Here is a 20000-nt window from a genome sequence, read left to right on the forward strand (position 1 = left end):
AGTGCAAACTTGAACGCTGTGAAGATTCCATGTAACATCCGGCGTGCGTTTACTGTGAACACTGAGGCCGTAGCTGCTTTAAGGTACAGTTTTACTGTGAACACTGAGGCCGTAGCTGCTTTAAGGTACAGTTTTACTGTGAACACTGAGAACACTGAGGCCGTAGCTGCTTTAAGTTACAGTTTTACTGTGAACACTGAGGCCGTAGCTGCTTTAAGTTACAGTTTTACTGTGAACACTGAGGCCGTAGCTGCTTTAAGTTACAGTTTTACTGTGAACACTGAGGCCGTAGCTGCTTTAAGTTACAGTTTTACTGTGAACACTGAGGCCGTAGCTGCTTTAAGTTACAGTTTTACTGTGAACACTGAGGCCGTAGCTGCTTTAAGTTACAGTTTTACTGTGAACACTGAGGCCGTAGCTGCTTTAAGTTACAGTTTTACTGTGAACACTGAGGCCGTAGCTGCTTTAAGTTACAGTTTTACTGTGAACACTGAGGCCGTAGCTGCTTTAAGTTACAGTTTTACTGTGAACACTGAGGCCGTAGCTGCTTTGAGTTACAGTTTTACTGTGAACACTGAGGCCGTAGCTGCTTTGAGTTACAGTTTTACTGTGAACACTGAGGCCGTAGCTGCTTTAAGTTACAGTTTTACTGTGAACACTGAGGCCGTAGCTGCTTTAAGTTACAGCTGTGAACACTGAGGCCGTAGCTTTAAGTTACAGTTTTACTGTGAACACTGAGGCCGTAGCTGCTTTAAGTTACAGTTTTACTTTGAGGCCGTACTTACAGTTTTACTGTGAACACTGAGGCCGTAGCTGCTTTAAGTTACAGTTTTACTGTGAACACTGAGGCCGTAGCTGCTTTAAGTTACAGTTTTACTGTGAACACTGAGGCCGTAGCTTTACTTTGAGGCCGTTAAGTTACAGTTTTACTGTGAACACTGAGGCCGGAGCTGCTTTAAGTTACAGTTTTACTGTGAACACTGAGGCCGGAGCTGCTTTAAGTTACAGTTTTACTGTGAACACTGAGGCCGTAGCTGCTTTAAGTTACAGTTTTACTGTGAACACTGAGGCCGTAGCTGCTTTAAGTTACAGTTTTACTGTGAACACTGAGGCCGTAGCTGCTTTAAGTTACAGTTTTACTGTGAACACTGAGGCCGTAGCTGCTTTAAGTTACAGTTTTACTGTGAACACTGAGGCCGTAGCTGCTTTAAGTTTTACTGTGAACACTGTTTTACAGTTTTACTGTGAACACTGAGGCCGTAGCTGCTTTAAGTTACAGTTTTACTGTGAACACTGAGGCCGTAGCTGCTTTAAGTTACAGTTTTACTGTGAACACTGAGGCCGTAGCTGCTTTACAGTTTTACTGTGAACACTGAGCCGTAGCTGCTTTGAACACTGAGGCCGTACTGTTTTTACTTTTACTGTGAACACTGAGGCCGTAGCTGCTTTAAGTTACAGTTTTACTGTGAACACTGAGGCCGTAGCTGCTTTAAGTTACAGTTTTACTGTGAACACTGAGGCCGTAGCTGCTTTAAGTTACAGTTTTACTGTTTTTACAGTTTTACTGTGAACACTGAGGCCGTAGCTGCTTTAAGTTACAGTTTTTACAGTTTTACTGTGAACACTGAGGCCGTAGCTGTTTTTAAGTTACAGTTTTACTGTGAACACTGAGGCCGTAGCTGCTTTAAGTTACAGTTTTACTGTGAACACTGAGGCCGTAGCTGCTTTAAGTTACAGTTTTACTGTGAACACTGAACACTGAGGTTTTACTGTGAACACTGAGGCTGCTTTTAAGTTACAGTTTTACTGTGAACACTGAGGCCGTAGCTGCTTTAAGTTACAGTTTTACTGTGAACACTGAGGCCGTAGTTTTACAGTTTTACTGTGAACACTGAGGCCGTAGCTGCTTTAAGTTACAGTTTTACTGTGAACACTGAGGCCGTAGCTGCTTTAAGTTACAGTTTTACTGTGAACACTGAGGCCGTAGCTGCTTTAAGTTACAGTTTTACTGTGAACACTGAGGCCGTAGCTGCTTTAAGTTACAGTTTTACTGTGAACACTGAGGCCGTAGCTGCTTTAAGTTACAGTTTTACTGTGAACACTGAGGCCGTAGCTGCTTTAAGTTACAGTTTTACTGTGAACACTGAGGCCGGAGCTACTTTGAGTTAAACTTTTACTGTGAACACTGAGGCCGGAGCTGCTTTAAGTTACAGTTTTACTGTGAACACTGAGGCCGGAGCTACTTTAAGTTACAGTTTTACTGTGAACACTGAGGCCGTAGCTGCTTTAAGTTACAGTTTTACTGTGAACACTGAGGCCGTAGCTGCTTTAAGTTACAGTTTTACTGTGAACACTGAGGCCGTAGCTGCTTTAAGTTACAGTTTTACTGTGAACACTGAGGCAGTTTTACTTTTACTGTGAACACTGAGGCCGTAGCTGCTTTAAGTTACAGTTTTACTGTGAACACTGAGGCCGTAGCTGCTTTAAGTTACAGTTTTACTGTGAACACTGAGGCCGTAGCTGCTTTAAGTTACAGTTTTACTGTGAACACTGAGGCCGTAGCTGCTTTAAGTTACAGTTTTACTGTGAACACTGAGGCTGCTTTTAAGTAGCTGCTTTGCTTTAGTTACAGTTTTACTGTGAACACTGAGGCCGTAGCTGCTTTAAGTTACAGTTTTACTGTGAACACTGAGGCTGTAGCTGCTTTAAGTTACAGTTTTACTGTGAACACTGAGGCTGGAGGTTACAGTTTTACTGTGAACACTGAGGCTAGCTGCTTTAAGTTACAGTTTTACTGTGAACACTGAGGCCGTAGCTGCTTTAAGTTACAGTTTTACTGTGAACACTGAGGCTGTAGCTGCTTTAAGTTACAGTTTTTACAGTTTTACTGTGAACACTGAGGCCGTAGCTGCTTTAAGTTACAGTTTTACTGTGAACACTGAGGCACTGAGGCTAGCTGCTTTAAGTTACAGTTTTACTGTGAACACTGAGGCCGTAGCTGCTTTAAGTTACAGTTTTACTGTGAACACTGAGGCCGTAGCTGCTTTAAGTTACAGTTTTACTGCACTGAGGCCCCTTTAAGTTGCTTTAAGTTACAGTTTTACTGTGAACACTGAGGCCGTAGCTGCTTTAAGTTACAGTTTTACTGTGAACACTGAGGCCGTAGCTGCTTTAAGTTACAGTTTTACTGTGAACACTGAGGCCGTAGCTGCTTTAAGTTACAGTTTTACTGTGAACACTGAGTTAGCTGCTTTAAGTTACAGTTTTACTGTGAACACTGAAAACTTTAAGTTACAGTTTTACTGTGAACACTGAGGCTAGCTGCTTTTTAAGTTTTAACACTGAGGCTGGAGCTGCTTTTAACAGTTTTACTGTGAACACTGAACAGTTTTACTGTGAACACTGAGGCCGTAGCTGCTTTAAGTTACAGTTTTACTGTGAACACTGAGGCCGTAGCTGCTTTAAGTTACAGTTTTACTGTGAACACTGAGGCCGTAGCTTTTAAGTTACAGTTTTACTGTGAACACTGAGGCCGTAGCTGCTTTAAGTTACAGTTTTACTGTGAACACTGACAGCTTTTTTACTGTGAACACTGAGGCTGTAGCTTTTAAGTTACAGTTTTACTGTGAACACTGAGGCCGTAGCTGCTTTAAGTTACAGTTTTACTGTGAACACTGAGGCCGTAGCTGCTTTAAGTTACAGTTTTACTGTGAACACTGAGGCCGTAGCTGCTTTAAGTTACAGTTTTACTGTGAACACTGAGGCCGTAGCTGCTTTTGGTTACAGTTTTACTGTGAACACTGAGGCTGTAGCTGCTTTAAGTTACAGTTTTACTGTGAACACTGAGGCCGTAGCTGCTTTAAGTTACAGTTTTACTGTGAACACTGAGGCCGTAGCTGCTTTAAGTTACAGTTTTACTGTGAACACTGAGGCTGTAGCTGCTTTGAGTTACAGTTTTACTGTGAACACTGAGGCGGTAGCTGCTTTAAGTTAGTTTTACTGTGAACACTGAGGCCGTAGCTGCTTTAAGTTAGTTTTACTGTGAACACTGAGGCTGGGGCTACTTTAAGTTACAGTTTTACTGTGAACACTGAGGCTGGAGCTGCTTTAAGTTACAGTTTTACTGTGAACACTGAGGCCGTAGCTGCTTTAAGTTACAGTTTTACTGTGAACACTGAGGCCGTAACTGCTTTGAGTTACACTTTTACTGTGAACACTGAGGCCGTAGCTGCTTTAAGTTACAGTTTTACTGTGAACACTGAGGCCGTAGCTGCTTTAAGTTACAGTTTTACTGTGAACACTGAGGCTGAAGCTACTTTAAGTTACAGTTTTATTGTGAACACTGAGGCCGTAGCTGCTTTAAGTTACAGTTTTACTGTGAACACTGAGGCTGTAGCTGCTTTAAGTTACAGTTTTACTGTGAACACTGAGGCTGTAGCTGCTTTAAGTTACAGTTTTACTGTGAACACTGAGGCTGTAACTGCTTTAAGTTACAGTTTTACTGTGAACACTGAGGCTGTAGCTGCTTTAAGTTACAGATTTACTGTGAACACTGAGGCTGTAGCTGCTTTAAGTTACAGTTTTACTGTGAACACTGAGGCTGTAGCTTCTTTAAGTTACAGATTTACTGTGAACACTGAGGCTGTAGCTGCTTTAAGTTACAGTTTTACTGTGAACACTGAGGCTGTAGCTGCTTTAAGTTACAGATTTACTGTGAATACTGAGGCCGTAGCTGCTTTAAGTTACAGATTTACTGTGAACACTGAGGCTGGAGCTGCTTTAAGTTACAGTTTTACTGTGAACACTGAGGCCGTAGCTGCTTTAAGTTACAGTTTTACTGTGAACACTGAGGCTGTAACTGTTTTTTTTGTACCCCCAAAAAAAAAAAGAAAATGTCATAAATAGCTTCAGGTTATTGAGAAGTCATTTGAAAATATATATTTTTTTTTAATTATTCAATTGGAATTTGGGGTTTACTTCCTGACATTTACTTCCTGTACCTTAGTAGCAGAGTCGACGGCGGAGCCTCTCTCCAGTAGTTCTTCCACCAGGTCCTCATGGCCCTCCTTAGCTGCCAGGTGCAGCGCATTCAGACCGTTCTGGAACAGAGAAACACAGGTCTCAGGTCAGATTATTAAACATAATAACTAAGGCATTCAGACCATTCTGGAACAGAGAAACACAGGTCTCAGGTCAGATTATTAAACATAATAACTAAGGCATTCAGACCATTCTGGAACAGAGAAACACAGGTCTCAGGTCAGATTATTAAACATAATAACTAAAAATGTAACCTTGTTCCCTTTATAGTGCACTACTTTTGACCATTCTATAACACAGAGAGAGAGAGACAGGCCTGGAATCAGTTGATAAACATAAGAACTAAGGCATTCAAACCCTTCTATAACAAGAAACACAGGTCTCGGGTCAGTGATATAAACATAAGAACTAAGGCATTCAAACCCTTCTACAACAAGAAACACAGGTCTCAGGTCAGTGATATAAACATAAGAACTAAGGCATTCAAAGCCTTCTACAACAAGAAACACAGGTCTCAGGTCAGTGATATAAACATAAAAACCGTGTTCCCTTTATAGTGCACTACTTTTGACCAAGACCCTATAGGTTTCCATTTGGGAGACAACCTGAGACAGTTAGAGATGGTAACACGAGAACCAAGATATTCAGCCCGTTCCACAACAACAAACACAGGTCACTTCTGTGTATTTTTAGTGCCTTTTGGGGGGCTTGAAGACCTTTAAAAGTTGAAACGGAAGTCAGGATTTCCTGACACCAGGGGCGGCAGCATAGCCATGTGGTTAGAGTGTAGAGGAGGCAGGTAGCCTAGTGGTTAGAGTGTAGAGGAGGCAGGTAGCCTAGTGGTTAGAGTGTAGAGGTGGCAGCGTAGCCTAGTGGTTAGAGTGTAGAGGCGGCGGGGTAGCCTAGTGGTTAGAGTGTAGAGGAGGCAGGGTAGCCTAGTGGTTAGAGTGTAGAGGAGGCAGGTAGCCTAGTGGTTAGAGTGTAGAGGAGGCAGGTAGCCTAGTGGTTAGAGTGTAGAGGAGGCAGGTAGCCTAGTGGTTAGAGTGTAGAGGTGGCAGCGTAGCCTAGTGGTTAGAGTGTAGAGGCGGCGGGGTAGCCTAGTGGTTAGAGTGTAGAGGAGGCAGGGTAGCCTAGTGGTTAGAGTGTAGAGGAGGCAGGTAGCCTAGTGGTTAGAGTGTAGAGGAGGCAGGTAGCCTAGTGGTTAGAGTGTAGAGGTGGCAGCGTAGCCTAGTGGTTAGAGTGTAGAGGCGGCGGGGTAGCCTAGTGGTTAGAGTGTAGAGGAGGCAGGTAGCCTAGTGGTTAGAGTGTAGAGGAGGCAGGTAGCCTAGTGGTTAGAGTGTAGAGGTGGCAGCGTAGCCTAGTGGTTAGAGTGTAGAGGCGGCGGGGTAGCCTAGTGGTTAGAGTGTAGAGGAGGCAGGGTAGCCTAGTGGTTAGAGTGTAGAGGAGGCAGGTAGCCTAGTGGTTAGAGTGTAGAGGCGGCAGCGTAGCCTAGTGGTTAGAGTGTAGAGGCGGCGGGGTAGCCTAGTGGTTAGAGTGTAGAGGAGGCAGGGTAGCCTAGTGGTTAGAGTGTAGAGGAGGCAGGGTAGCCTAGTGGTTAGAGTGTAGAGGAGGTAGGTAGCCTAGTGGTTAGAGTGTAGAGGAGGCAGGTAGCCTAGTGGTTAGAGTGTAGGGGCGGCAGGTAGCCTAGTGGTTAGAGTGTAGAGGAGGTAGGTAGCCTAGTGGTTAGAGTGTAGAGGAGGTAGGTAGCCTAGTGGTTAGAGTGTAGAGGAGGCAGGGTAGCCTAGTGGTTAGAGTGTAGAGGAGGTAGGTAGCCTAGTGGTTAGAGTGTAGAGGAGGTAGGTAGCCTAGTGGTTAGAGTGTAGAGGAGGTAGGGTAGCCTAGTGGTTAGAGTGTAGAGGAGGCAGGTAGCCTAGTGGTTAGAGTGTAGAGGAGGCAGGTAGCCTAGTGGTTAGAGTGTAGAGGCGGCGGCATAGCCTAGTGGTTAGAGTGTAGAGGCGGCAGGTAGCCTAGTGGTTAGAGTGTAGAGGCGGCAGCATAGCCTAGTGGTTAGAGTGTAGAGGCGGCAGGTAACCTAGTGGTTAGAGTGTAAAGGAGGCAGGTAGTCTAGTGGTTAGAGTGTAGAGGAGGCAGGGTAGCCTAGTGGTTAGAGTGTAGAGGCGGCAGCATAGCCTAGTGGTTAGAGTGTAGAGGCGGCAGGGTAGCCTAGTGGTTAGAGTGTAGAGGAGGCAGGTAGCCTAGTGGTTAGAGTGTAGAGGCGGCAGCATAGCCTAGTGGTTAGAGTGTGGAGGCGGCAGGGTAGCCTAGTGGTTAGAGTGTAGAGGAGGCAGGTAGCCTAGTGGTTAGAGTGTAGAGGCGGCAGGGTGGCCTAGTGGTTAGAGTGTAGAGGAGGTAGGTAGCCTAGTGGTTAGAGTGTAGAGGAGGTAGGTAGCCTAGTGGTTAGAGTGTAGAGGAGGCAGGTAGCCTAGTGGTTAGAGTGTAGAGGAGGTAGGTAGCCTAGTGGTTAGAGTGTAGAGGAGGCAGGGTAGCCTAGTGGTTAGAGTGTAGAGGCGGCAGCATAGCCTAGTGTTTAGAGTGTAGAGGCGGCAGGGTAGCCTAGTGGTTAGAGTGTAGAGGAGGCAGGTAGCCTAGTGGTTAGAGTGTAGAGGCGGCAGGGTGGCCTAGTGGTTAGAGTGTAGAGGAGGCAGGTAGCCTAGTGGTTAGAGTGTAGGGGCGGCAGGTAGCCTAGTGGTTAGAGTGTAGAGGAGGCAGGTAGCCTAGTGGTTAGAGTGTAGAGGAGGCAGGTAGCCTAGTGGTTAGAGTGTAGAGGCGGCGGCATAGCCTAGTGGTTAGAGTGTAGAGGCGGCAGGTAGCCTAGTGGTTAGAGTGTAGAGGCGGCAGCATAGCCTAGTGGTTAGAGTGTAGAGGCGGCAGGTAACCTAGTGGTTAGAGTGTAGAGGAGGCAGCGTAGCCTAGTGGTTAGAGTGTAGAGGCGGCAGCGTAGCCTAGTGGTTAGAGTGTAGAGGCGGCGGGGTAGCCTAGTGGTTAGAGTGTAGAGGAGGCAGCGTAGCCTAGTGGTTAGAGTGGAGAGGAGGCAGGGTAGCCTAGTGGTTAGAGTGTAGAGGAGGCAGCGTAGCCTAGTGGTTAGAGTGTAGAGGAGGCAGGGTAGCCTAGTGGTTAGAGTGTAGAGGTGGCAGCGTAGCCTAGTGGTTAGAGTGTAGAGGCGGCGGGGTAGCCTAGTGGTTAGAGTGTAGAGGAGGCAGGGTAGCCTAGTGGTTAGAGTGTAGAGGGGGCAGGGTAGCCTAGTGGTTAGAGTGGAGAGGAGGCAGGGTAGCCTAGTGGTTAGAGTGGAGAGGAGGCAGGGTAGCCTAGTGGTTAGAGTGTAGAGGTGGCAGGGTAGCCTAGTGGTTAGAGTGTAGAGGAGGCAGGGTAGCCTAGTGGTTAGAGTGTAGAGGAGGCAGGGTAGCCTAGTGGTTAGAGTGTAGAGGAGGTAGGTAGCCTAGTGGTTAGAGTGTAGAGGAGGTAGGTAGCCTAGTGGTTAGAGTGTAGAGGTGGCAGGGTAGCCTAGTGGTTAGAGTGTAGAGGAGGTAGGTAGCCTAGTGGTTAGAGTGTAGAGGAGGTAGGTAGCCTAGTGGTTAGAGTGTAGAGGAGGTAGGTAGCCTAGTGGTTAGAGTGTAGAGGAGGTAGGTAGCCTAGTGGTTAGAGTGTAGAGGAGGTAGGTAGCCTAGTGGTTAGAGTGTAGAGGAGGTAGGGTAGCCTAGTGGTTAGAGTGTAGAGGAGGTAGGTAGCCTAGTGGTTAGAGTGTAGAGGAGGCAGGGTAGCCTAGTGGTTAGAGTGTAGAGGCGGCGGCATAGCCTAGTGGTTAGAGTGTAGAGGCGGCAGGTAGCCTAGTGGTTAGAGTGTAGAGGCGGCAGCATATCCTAGTGGTTAGAGTGTGGAGGAGGCAGGTAGACTAGTGGTTAGAGTGTAGATGAGGCAGGTAGTCTAGTGGTTAGAGTGTAGAGGAGGCAGCGTAGCCTAGTGGTTAGAGTGGAGAGGAGGCAGGGTAGCCTAGTGGTTAGAGTGTAGAGGCGGCAGCGTAGCCTAGTGGTTAGAGCGTTGGATTAGTAACCGGAAGGTTGCGAGTTCAAACCCCCGAGCTGACAAGGTACAAATCTGTCGTTCTGCCCCTGAACAGGCAGTTAACCCACTGTTCCTAGACCAGTTAACCCACTGTTCCTAGACCAGTTAACCCACTGTTCCTAGACCAGTTAACCCACTGTTCCTAGACCAGTTAACCCCACTGTTCCTAGACCAGTTAACCCACTGTTCCTAGACCGTCATTGAAAATAAGAATATGTTCTTAACTGACTTGCCTGGTTAAATAAAGGTAAAATAAAAAAAATAAAAAAAATGTCAACAAGTCAAACGGAATCAAGAGAACGGTTGTCAAGAGAACGTCTATCCCATTCAACTAGAGGAAACAATTAGATGTCCTTCTCATCTCAGCTCGACTGTTCCCTATCAACGGGTACTTCTTAAAAACATGTCCGTTGAGATACAGCACAGATCCTGGATCAGTTGTAAACTCAACAGCGTGAGTCTTTGTTGTAATAAGGCACAGATCCTGGATCAGTTGTAAACTCAACAGCGTGAATCTTTGTTGTAATAAGGCACAGATCCTGGATCAGTTGTAAACCCAACAGGTTTTTAACAGGGTGCCGTTTGTGATGCACACAAGATGTCAACATGGCTCAGCGAGCTACATGCACTGATAACTGAAGACAAGGATAATATACGTACAGCTGTTGTAAAGGATAACGCACACACACACTCACTCACTCACTCACACACATCACCTCGTCCTCGTCTTCATCCATCCTGTCGTGTGTAGCCAGAGGAGCGAGAGGAATCCCAGCCCTCTCCTCCTCCTCCTCCTGATTATCTCACTTCTAATCTCTTCTCCTCTATTCTTTATCTCTTCTTTACTCTCTTCTTCTACTGTTCTGGTACTCTCTTCTTCTACTGTTCTGGTACTCTCTTCTTCTTCTGTTCTGGTACTCTCTTCTTCTACTGTTCTGGTAATCTCTTCTTCTTCTGTTCTGGTACTCTCTTCTTCTTCTGTTCTGGTACTCTCTTCTTCTACTGTTCTGGTAATCTCTTCTTCTTCTGTTCTGGTACTCAATTCTTCTGCTGTTCTGGTACTCAATTCTTCTGCTGTTCTGGTACTCTCTTCTTCTGCTGTTCTGGTACTCTCTTCTTCTTCTGTTCTGGTAATCTCTCCTTCTGTTCTGGTAATCTCTCCTTCTTCTGGTCTGGTAATCTCTCCTTCTGTTCTGGTAATCTCTCCTTCTTCTGGTCTGGTAATCTCTCCTTCTTCTGGTCTGGTAATCTCTCCTTCTTCTGGTCTTCCAGAGGTTTGGATGTTAAAGGTCCTGTCTGCCTCCTCCTGCCCCCCCTGCGGGCTCTCTCAGTCGGGTTGAGAGAGGAGCTACTGTCCCTCCTGGCTGGTCCTGGAGCTTTCTTTGCCACTGTAGTAAAGAGAGGTGTTCCCTTATCCCTTTCTCTGTTCATCCCCCCCACCCCCAACAATTCCAAAGCCCCGCTCAACTTGGCAGTGGCTCGTACACACACACACACACACACACAGTGAGTCATTCAAATGCCAAAGAGCCATGGGGTACGGGCTTTCTGCACTGTCATAGAGACTACCAAGGACACACACATTTAGGAGCTTCTGAAAATGTCAAGGGAAAAGTAGTAGCCTGCATTCCGGACAGGGGCCATAGAGTTTGATAGAGCACACACAGTGTGTTAGAGTCGCCTGGAAGGAGGAGGTGTGACTCAGAAAGGAGAACACAGGGCCATAGAGTTTGATAGAGCACACACAGTGTGTTAGAGTCGCCTGGAAGGAGGAGGTGCGTCTCAGAAAGGAGAACACAGGGCCATAGAGTTTGATAGAGCACACACAGTGTGTTAGAGTCGCCTGGAAGGAGGAGGTGTGACTCAGAAAGGAGAACATGGGCCATAGAGTTTGATAGAGCACCCACAGTGTGTCAGAGTCGCCTGGAAGGAGGAGGTGCGTCTCAGAAAGGAGAACACGGGGCCATAGAGTTTGATAGAGCACACACTTAGAAGGCTTCAAAGAGCAAAGATGAACCTCAGCTGATAACACTCTGCCAGGTCAACTCAGTCATAATCATGTGACACACTGTGCCCTTTCATTGGCCAGCGGTTCAATATCAGGTTTCAAATACCTGGTCATTTCTGTACCAGGAAATGGAGTGCAACAAAATATATCTCAGTTTCCAGGGACGGACCTGGTTGGTCCCCACTGACAAACTTAGATGGCAGAAATTTTGTGGACAGTCCTTGGTTCAAATACTATTTAAAATATTCAAAATCATTTCTGGCTGATTCATAGACACATATTAAGCCCTGACTAAAAAGCATTCGCCATAGAGATTCTCTACTGAACATGCTTTTAAGAACAGGACCATGTGTTATCTGTGTCTGGGAAACTGGCCCCAGCATTAAGAAAACAAGACTAGGACTAATCTGTGTATGGGAAACTGTCCCCAGCATTAAGAACAGGACTAATCTGTGTCTGGGAAACTGGCCCCCAGCATTAAGAACAGGACTAGGACTAATCTGTGTCTGGGAAACTGGCCCCAAGCATTAAGAACAGGACTAGAATCACAATAACACCCTATGGAACCAATAGAACCACAATAACACCATATAGAACCAATAGAACCACTATAACTCCCTATGGAACCAATAGAACCACAATAACACCCTATGGAACCAATAGAACCACAATAACACCATATAGAACCAATAGAACCACTATAACACCCTATGGAACCAATATAACCACAATAACACCATATGGAACCAATAGAACCACTATAACACCCTATGGAACCAATAGAACCACAATAACACCCTATGGAACCAGTAGAACTACAAAAACACCATATGGAACCAATAGAACCACAATAACACCCTATGGAACCAATAGTACTACAATAACACCCTATGGAACCAATAGAACCACAATAACACCCTATGGAACCAATAGAACCACTATAACACCCTATGTAACCAATATAACCACAATAACACCCTATGGAACCAATTGAAACACAATAACACCCTATGGAACCAATAGAACTACTATAACACCCTATGGAACCAATATAACCACTATAACACCCTATGGAACCAATAGAACCACTATAACACCCTATTGAACCAATAGAACCACTATAACACACAAGGGAACCAATAGAACCACAATAACACCCTATGGAACCAATAGAACCACAATAACACCCTATGGAACCAATAGAACCACTATAACATTCTATGGAACCAATAGAACCATGATTACACCATATGGAACCAATAGAACCACCCTAACACCCTATGGAACCAATAGAACCACTATAACACACAAGGGAACCGATAGAACCACAATAACACCCTATGGATCCAATATAACCACTATAACACTCTATGTAACCAATAGAACCACAATTACACCATATGGAACCAATAGAACCATTATAACACCCTATGGAACCTATAGAACCACTATAACACCCTATGGAACCAATAGAACCACTATAACACCCTACGGAACCAATAGAACCACTATAACACCCTATGGAACCAATAGAACCACTATAACACCCTATGGAACCAATAGAACCACTATAACACCCTATGGAACCAATAGAACCACTATAACACCCTATGGAACCAATAGAACCACTATAACACCCTACGGAACCAATAGAACCACTATAACACCCTATGGAACCAATAGAACCACTATAACACCCTATGCCAGTGGTTTTATAAACCAATGGAATGGGGTCCCCTGCCCTATGGAACCAATAGAACCACAATTACACCCTATGGAACCAATAGAACCACTATAACACCCTATGGAACAAATAGAACCACTATAACACCCTATGGAACCAATAGAACCACTATAACAACCTATGCCAGTGGTTTTATACACCAATGGAATGGGGTCCCCTGCCCTATGGAACCAATAGAACCGCAATTACACCCTATGGAACCAATAGAACCACTATAACACCCTATGGAACCAATACAACCACTATAACACCCTATGGAACCAATAGAACCACTATAACACCCTATGCCAGTAGTTTTATAAACCAATGGAATGGGGTCCCCTGCCCTATGGAACCAATAGAACCACAATTACACCCTATGGAACCAATATAACCACTATACCACCCTATGGAACAAATAGAACCACTATAACACCCTATGGAACCAATAGAACCACTATAACACCCTATGCCAGTGGTTTTATAAACCAATGGAATGGGGTCCCCTGCCCTATGGAACCAATAGAACCACAATTACACCCTATGGAACCAATAGAACCACTATAACACCCTATGGAACCAATAGAACCACTATAACACCCTATGGAACCAATAGAACCACTATAACACCCTATGCCAGTAGTTTTATAAACCAATGGAATGGGGTCCCCTGCCCTATGGAACCAATAGAACCACAATTACACCATATGGAACCAATAGAACCACTATAACACCCTATGGAACAAATAGAACCACTATAACACCCTATGGAACCAATAGAACCACTATAACACCCTATGCCAGTGGTTTTATAAACCAATGGAATGGGGTCCCCTGCCCTATGGAACCAATAGAACCACAATAACACCCTATGGAACCAATAGAACCACTATAACACCCTATGGAACAAATAGAACCACTATAACACCCTATGGAACCAATAGAACCACTATAACACCCTATGCCAGTAGTTTTATAAACCAATGGAATGGGGTCCCCTGCCCTATGGAACCAATAGAACCACAATTACACCCTATGGAACCAATAGAACCACTATAACACCCTATGGAACAAATAGAACCACTATAACACCCTATGGAACCAATAGAACCACTATAACACCCTATGCCAGTGGTTTTATAAACCAATGGAATTGGGTCCCCTGCCCTATGGAACCAATAGAACCACAATTACACCCTATGGAACCAATAGAACCACTATAACACCCTATGGAACAAATAGAACCACTATAACACCCTATGGAACCAATAGAACCACTATAACACCCTATGGAACCAATAGAACCACAATAACACCCTATGGAACCATAGAATCAGGTATTTTAATTCTAAAACACACAGAGACATCTCTAACACATACAGAGATCTCTCTAACACACACATAGAGACCTCTCTAACACACAGAGAGACCTCTCTGACACACACAGAGAGACCTCTCTAACACACACAGAGAGAGATCTCTCTAATACACCCACAGAGACCTCTCTAATACACAGAGACCTCTCTAACACACACACAGAGACCTCTCTAATACACAGAGACATCTCTAACACACAGAGAGACCTCTCTAATACACAGAGAGACCTCTCTAACACACACACACACAGACCTCTCTAATACACAGAGACCACTCTAACACACACAGAGAGACCTCTCTAATACACAGAGACCACTCTAACACACACAGAGAGACCTCTCTAACACACACACACAGAGACCTCTCTAATACACAGAGACCACTCTAACACACCCACAGAGACCTCTCTAATACACAGAGACCACTCTAACACACACAGAGAGACCTCTCTAATACAGAGAGACCACTCCAACACACACAGAGACCTCTCTATTACACACAGATCACTCTCTGATACACACAGAGAGACATCTCTGATACACAGAGACCTCTCTGACACACACACACACCAGACTAAATCCTCTTTTCCGTGTGAACTGTGAAAGAGGGACAAACAGATCCCTGTATCCATCTCACCACCTGGTTTATTAATTTAGCTAATGTACTAGCCTACAACACACTGTCATGACATTGGCCTGGGGGGAGGTTTATGACAGTCATAAATACCTCTTCCCCCATTTTTCCTCTCTACCCTACTGAGGTTACATTTGCAAAACCCTTGGTTAACATAGAGATTCTGGGAACATCTGAAGGTGAGGGGAAATGAACTATATTCTGGTAATCCGACCAATTGAACATATGCGGTGGTACTTAATGAATATGATGTCAGTTCGGTTGTCATCTGAGACATTCTCATCAATGATAAGATGACATAAACTCTACAGTGGAAAGTCTACACATCAGAGTTATCAGATTCACATGGAATTGTTGTTCAATATTAAATGTTTGAATATGAAAATATTTGTGAAAAGATTAAATGTAATTTTAGCTTCTAAAATGTGAGATTTGGGTTTTCATAAGGTAGGGCTCTGCTCAATCAGTGGCCCGCCCCTGTGAAAGGACATGGGCTATAAAACTTTTCAAACACGCCCTCCTCTCCCTTCCTATATAAGCCCTTGATGACAATAGAAATATCTGTTCCGGGGATGTAGGACGACAGTCCTATGTCAGAATAATAACAGATAATAACTACAGAACGAAGCCAACATCAGTGTGAGCTTTGGTTGAGAATGGTATGAAATTTGAACTCTTATTCACTACAGAAGTGATACCTCCTAGCCGTTGAGTTAGCGACCGCAGCTGCAAACACAGGTTAGGAAGGAACAGACAGAGTATCCCGTCTACCATTTACATTTACATTTACATTTAAGTCATTTAGCAGACGCTCTTATCCAGAGCGACTTACAAATTGGTGCATTCACCTTATGACATCCAGTGGAACAACCACTTTACAATAGTGCATCTAAATATTTTAAGGGGGGAGGGGGGTGAGAAGGATTACTTTATCCTATCCTAGGTATTCCTTAAAGAGGTGGGGTTTCAAGTGTCTCCGGAAGGTGGTGATTGACTCCGCTGTCCTGGCGTCGTGAGGGAGTTTGTTCCACCATTGGGGAGCCAGAGCAGCGAACAGTTTTGACTGAGCTGAGCGGGAACTGTACTTCCTCAGTGGTAGGGAGGCGAGCAGGCCAGAGGTGGATGAACGCAGTGCCCTTATTTGGGTGTAGGGCCTGATCAGAGCCTGGAGGTACTGAGGTGCCGTTCCCCTCACAGCTCCGTAGGCAAGCACCATGGTCTTGTAGCGGATGCGAGCTTCAACTGGAAGCCAGTGGAGAGAGCGGAGGAGCGGGGTGACGTGAGAGAACTTGGGAAGGTTGAACACTAGACGGGCTGCGGCGTTCTGGATGAGTTGTAGGGGTTTAATGGCACAGGTAGGGAGCCCAGCCAACAGCGAGTTGCAGTAATCCAGACGGGAGATGACAAGTGCCTGGATTAGGACCTGTGCCGCTTCCTGTGTGAGGCAGGGTCGTACTCTGCGGATGTTGTAGAGCATGAACCTACAGGAACGGGCCACCGCCTTGATGTTAGTTGAGAACGACAGTTTGTTGTCCAGGATCACGCCAAGGTTCTTAGCGCTCTGGGAGGAGGACACAATGGAGTTGTCAACCGTGATGGCGAGATCATGGAACGGGCAGTCCTTCCCCGGGAGGAAGAGCAGCTCCGTCTTGCCGAAGTTCAGCTTGAGGTGGTGATCCGTCATCCACACTGATATGTCTGCCAGACATGCAGAGATGCGATTCGCCACCTGGTCATCAGAAGTATACCACACCAATACCACACCATGACATTACTACAACGTATCCAATTGACCACAAGAGACATTCTTCAAAGGACAGAGGACTCGGTTTGGCAACACGGCCTTCCATCTACCACCAACCTATTGAAGCGCAGCTCAGAGTAAATATTTATTGCATTTTCCTTTTCCAAATGGGCGGTAATTTAGAATGCATAAAATACTGTATTTACGATAGCACAGCTTCTTCCATTTGTCCCTCAGTCTTCCCGCTCTTTCACTCAAACCTAGCCCCTTTTCTTTTGTGTAACCAGCTTTCATATCTGTTCCGCCCGCTAGGGACGATTTCCTTCATGACATAATTTGTAATCAAGTTATGATTAATTATGTGTATGTTTAATTCTGTGTGATTAGTTAGGGATTAAGTAAATAAATGAGTAAATCGATTTTGTATCGATGATTCAACTTGTTAGCCAGGGTTTGTGCAGGTAACCAAGAATTTACAACTTTCAGATGAGACTGAATTAAGGTGACGATTAATATTGACTGCTATTGATGTAAAATATTACTAGGTCTTTAAGAGTTTATTCGGAAGATACCAGCTCTATAAATATTATTTTGTGGTACACTCTCTAGTTAATTACATTTTCATGATTAGCTCAATCAGGTGAAATTAATTACGGAGAAATGATTTTATAGAATAGCATGTCATATCACTTAATCCGGCATAGCCAAAGACACGACAACACACACACACACACGCGCACGTGCACGAGCACGCGCACGCGCACACACACACACACACACACACACACACACACACACACACACACACACACACACACACACACACACACACACACACACACACACACACACACACACACACACACACACACTGCAGGGTACAGTAGGTCCTGTACTGAATAACAATGTAGTTTGGGACCCTCCCCGGTGGCACAGTTGTCTAGGGCACTGAACCACAATAATACCACAATAATACCAGAGTCTCTGTGCCACCAGAGACTCTGAGTTCGAGCCCAGGCTCTGTCGCAGCCGAACGCGACCGGGAGGTCCATGGGGCGACGCATAATTGGCCTAGCGTCGTCCGGGTTAGGGAGGGTTTGGCCGGTAGGGATGTCCTTGTCTCATCGCGCACCAGCGACTCCTGTGGCGGGCCGGGCGCAGTGCGCGCTAACCAAGGTCGCCAGGTGCTTTCCTCCGACACATTGGTGCGGCTGGCTTCCGGGTTGGGTGTGCGTTGCGTCAAGAAGCAGTGCGGTTAGGTTGGGTTGTGTTTCGGAGGACGCGTTTCTCTCTGCCGAGTCCGTACGGGAGTTGTAGCGATGAGACAAGACTGTAACTACAAATTGGATACCACGAAACTGGGGAGTAGAAAGGGGGCAAAAAAGCTATGTAGTTTGACACACGATAATGAAAGTTTGATGATTGACTGATGAAACAGACGCAATGTGTCCCAAATGGCTCCCTATATAGTGCACTACTTATGACCAGGGCCCTATGGCACCCTATTCCCTATATAGTGCACTACTGTTGACCAGGGCCCTATAGCACCCTATTCCCTATATAGTGCACTACTTATGACCAGGGCCCTATGGCACCCTATTCCCTATATAGTGCACTACTGTTGACCAGGGCCCTATAGCACCCTATTCCCTATATAGTGCACTACTTATGACCAGGGCCCTATGGCACCCTATTCCCTATATAGTGCACTACTTATGACCAGGGCCCTATGGCACCCTATTCCCTATATAGTGCACTACTTATGACCAGGGCCCTATAGCACCCTATTCCCTATATAGTGCACTACTTATGACCAGGGCCCTATGGCACCCTATTCCCTATATAGTGCACTACTTATGACCAGGGCCCTATGGCACCCTATTCCCTATATAGTGCACTACTTATGACCAGGGCCCTATAGCACCCTATTCCCTATATAGTGCACTACTTATGACCAGGGCCCTATGGCACCCTATTCCCCATTCGAGTGCACTACCTATGACCAGGGCCCATAGGGAGAAGGATGCCATTCAGGACGAGGACAGAATATGAAGGAAGGCGGGAGAAAAGACAGTAAGAGAGGAAGAGGGACAAATAAAAGACAGTAAGAGAGGAAGAGGGACAAATAAAAGACAGTAAGAGAGGAAGAGGGACAAATAAAAGACTGTAAGAGAGGAAGAGGGACAAATAAAAGACAGTAAGAGAGGAAGAGGGTCAAATAAAAGACAGTAAGAGAGGAAGAGGGACAAATAAAAGACAGTAAGAGAGGAAGAGGGACAAATAAAAGACAGTAAGAGAGGAAGAGGGACAAATAAAAGACAGTAAGAGAGGAAGAGGGACAAATAAAAGACAGTAAGAGAGGAAGAGGGACAAATAAAAGACAGTAAGAGAGGAAGAGGGACAAATAAAAGACAGTAAGAGAGGAAGAGGGACAAATAAAAGACAGTAAGAGAGGAAGAGGGACAAATAAAAGACAGTAAGAGAGGAAGAGGGACAAATAAAAGACAGTAAGAGAGGAAGAGGGACAAATAAAAGACAGTAAGAGAGGAAGAGGGACAAATAAAAGACAGTAAGAGAGGAAGAGGGACAAATAAAAGACTGTAAGAGAGGAAGAGGGACAAATAAAAGACTGTAAGAGAGGAAGAGGGACAAATAAAAGACTGTAAGAGAGGAAGAGGGACAAATAAAAGACAGTAAGTGGGGAATAGAGGCAAATAAAAGACAGTAAGAGAGGAAGATGGACAAATAAAAGACTGTAAGAGAGGAAGATGGACAAATAAAAGACAGTAAGAGAGGAAGAGGGACAAATAAAAGACTGTAAGAGAGGAAGAGGGACAAATAAAAGACAGTAAGAGAGGAAGAGGGACAAATAAAAGACAGTAAGAGAGGAAGAGGGACAAATAAAAGACTGTAAGAGAGGAAGAGGGACAAATACAAGACAGTAAGTGGGGAATAGAGGCAAATAAAAGACAGTAAGAGAGGAAGAGGGACAAATAAAAGACAGTAAGTGGGGAATAGAGGCAAATAAAAGACAGTAAGAGAGGAAGAGGGACAAATAAAAGACACTAAAAGGGGAAGAGGGACAAATAAAAGACAGTAAGAGAGGAAGAGGGACAAATAAAACACAGTAAGTGGGGAATAGAGGCAAATAAAAGACAGTAAGAGAGGAAGAGAGGAAGAGGGACAAATAAATGGTCCTTCTGTAGCTCAGTTGGTAGAGCATGGCGCTTGTAACACCAGGGTAGTGGGTTTGATTCCCAGGACCACCCATACGTAGAATGTATGCACACATGACTGTAAGTCGCTTTGGATAAAAGCGTCTGCTAAATGGCATATTTCCATTTCTTAAAATACACTAAAAGGGGAAGAGGGACAAA

General features: G+C 45.1%; 1 protein-coding gene across 1 annotated transcript in view; it reads right to left on the reverse strand.

Annotated features, from left to right (window-relative positions):
• Positions 1-20000, reverse strand: part of LOC124025281 (ankyrin-3-like) — a gene marked incomplete at its 3' end in the record, with an annotated part of 84118 nt that overhangs the window by 6871 nt on the left and 57247 nt on the right. Inside the window, exon 3 of the mRNA XM_046338836.1 lies at positions 5001-5099. Within this exon, the coding sequence (XP_046194792.1) occupies positions 5001-5099 (99 nt within the window). The remainder of the gene's footprint in view (positions 1-5000; positions 5100-20000) is intronic.

This window comes from Oncorhynchus gorbuscha, unplaced genomic scaffold (assembly GCF_021184085.1).
Source record: "Oncorhynchus gorbuscha isolate QuinsamMale2020 ecotype Even-year unplaced genomic scaffold, OgorEven_v1.0 Un_scaffold_2216, whole genome shotgun sequence".
NCBI lineage: Eukaryota > Metazoa > Chordata > Actinopteri > Salmoniformes > Salmonidae > Oncorhynchus > Oncorhynchus gorbuscha.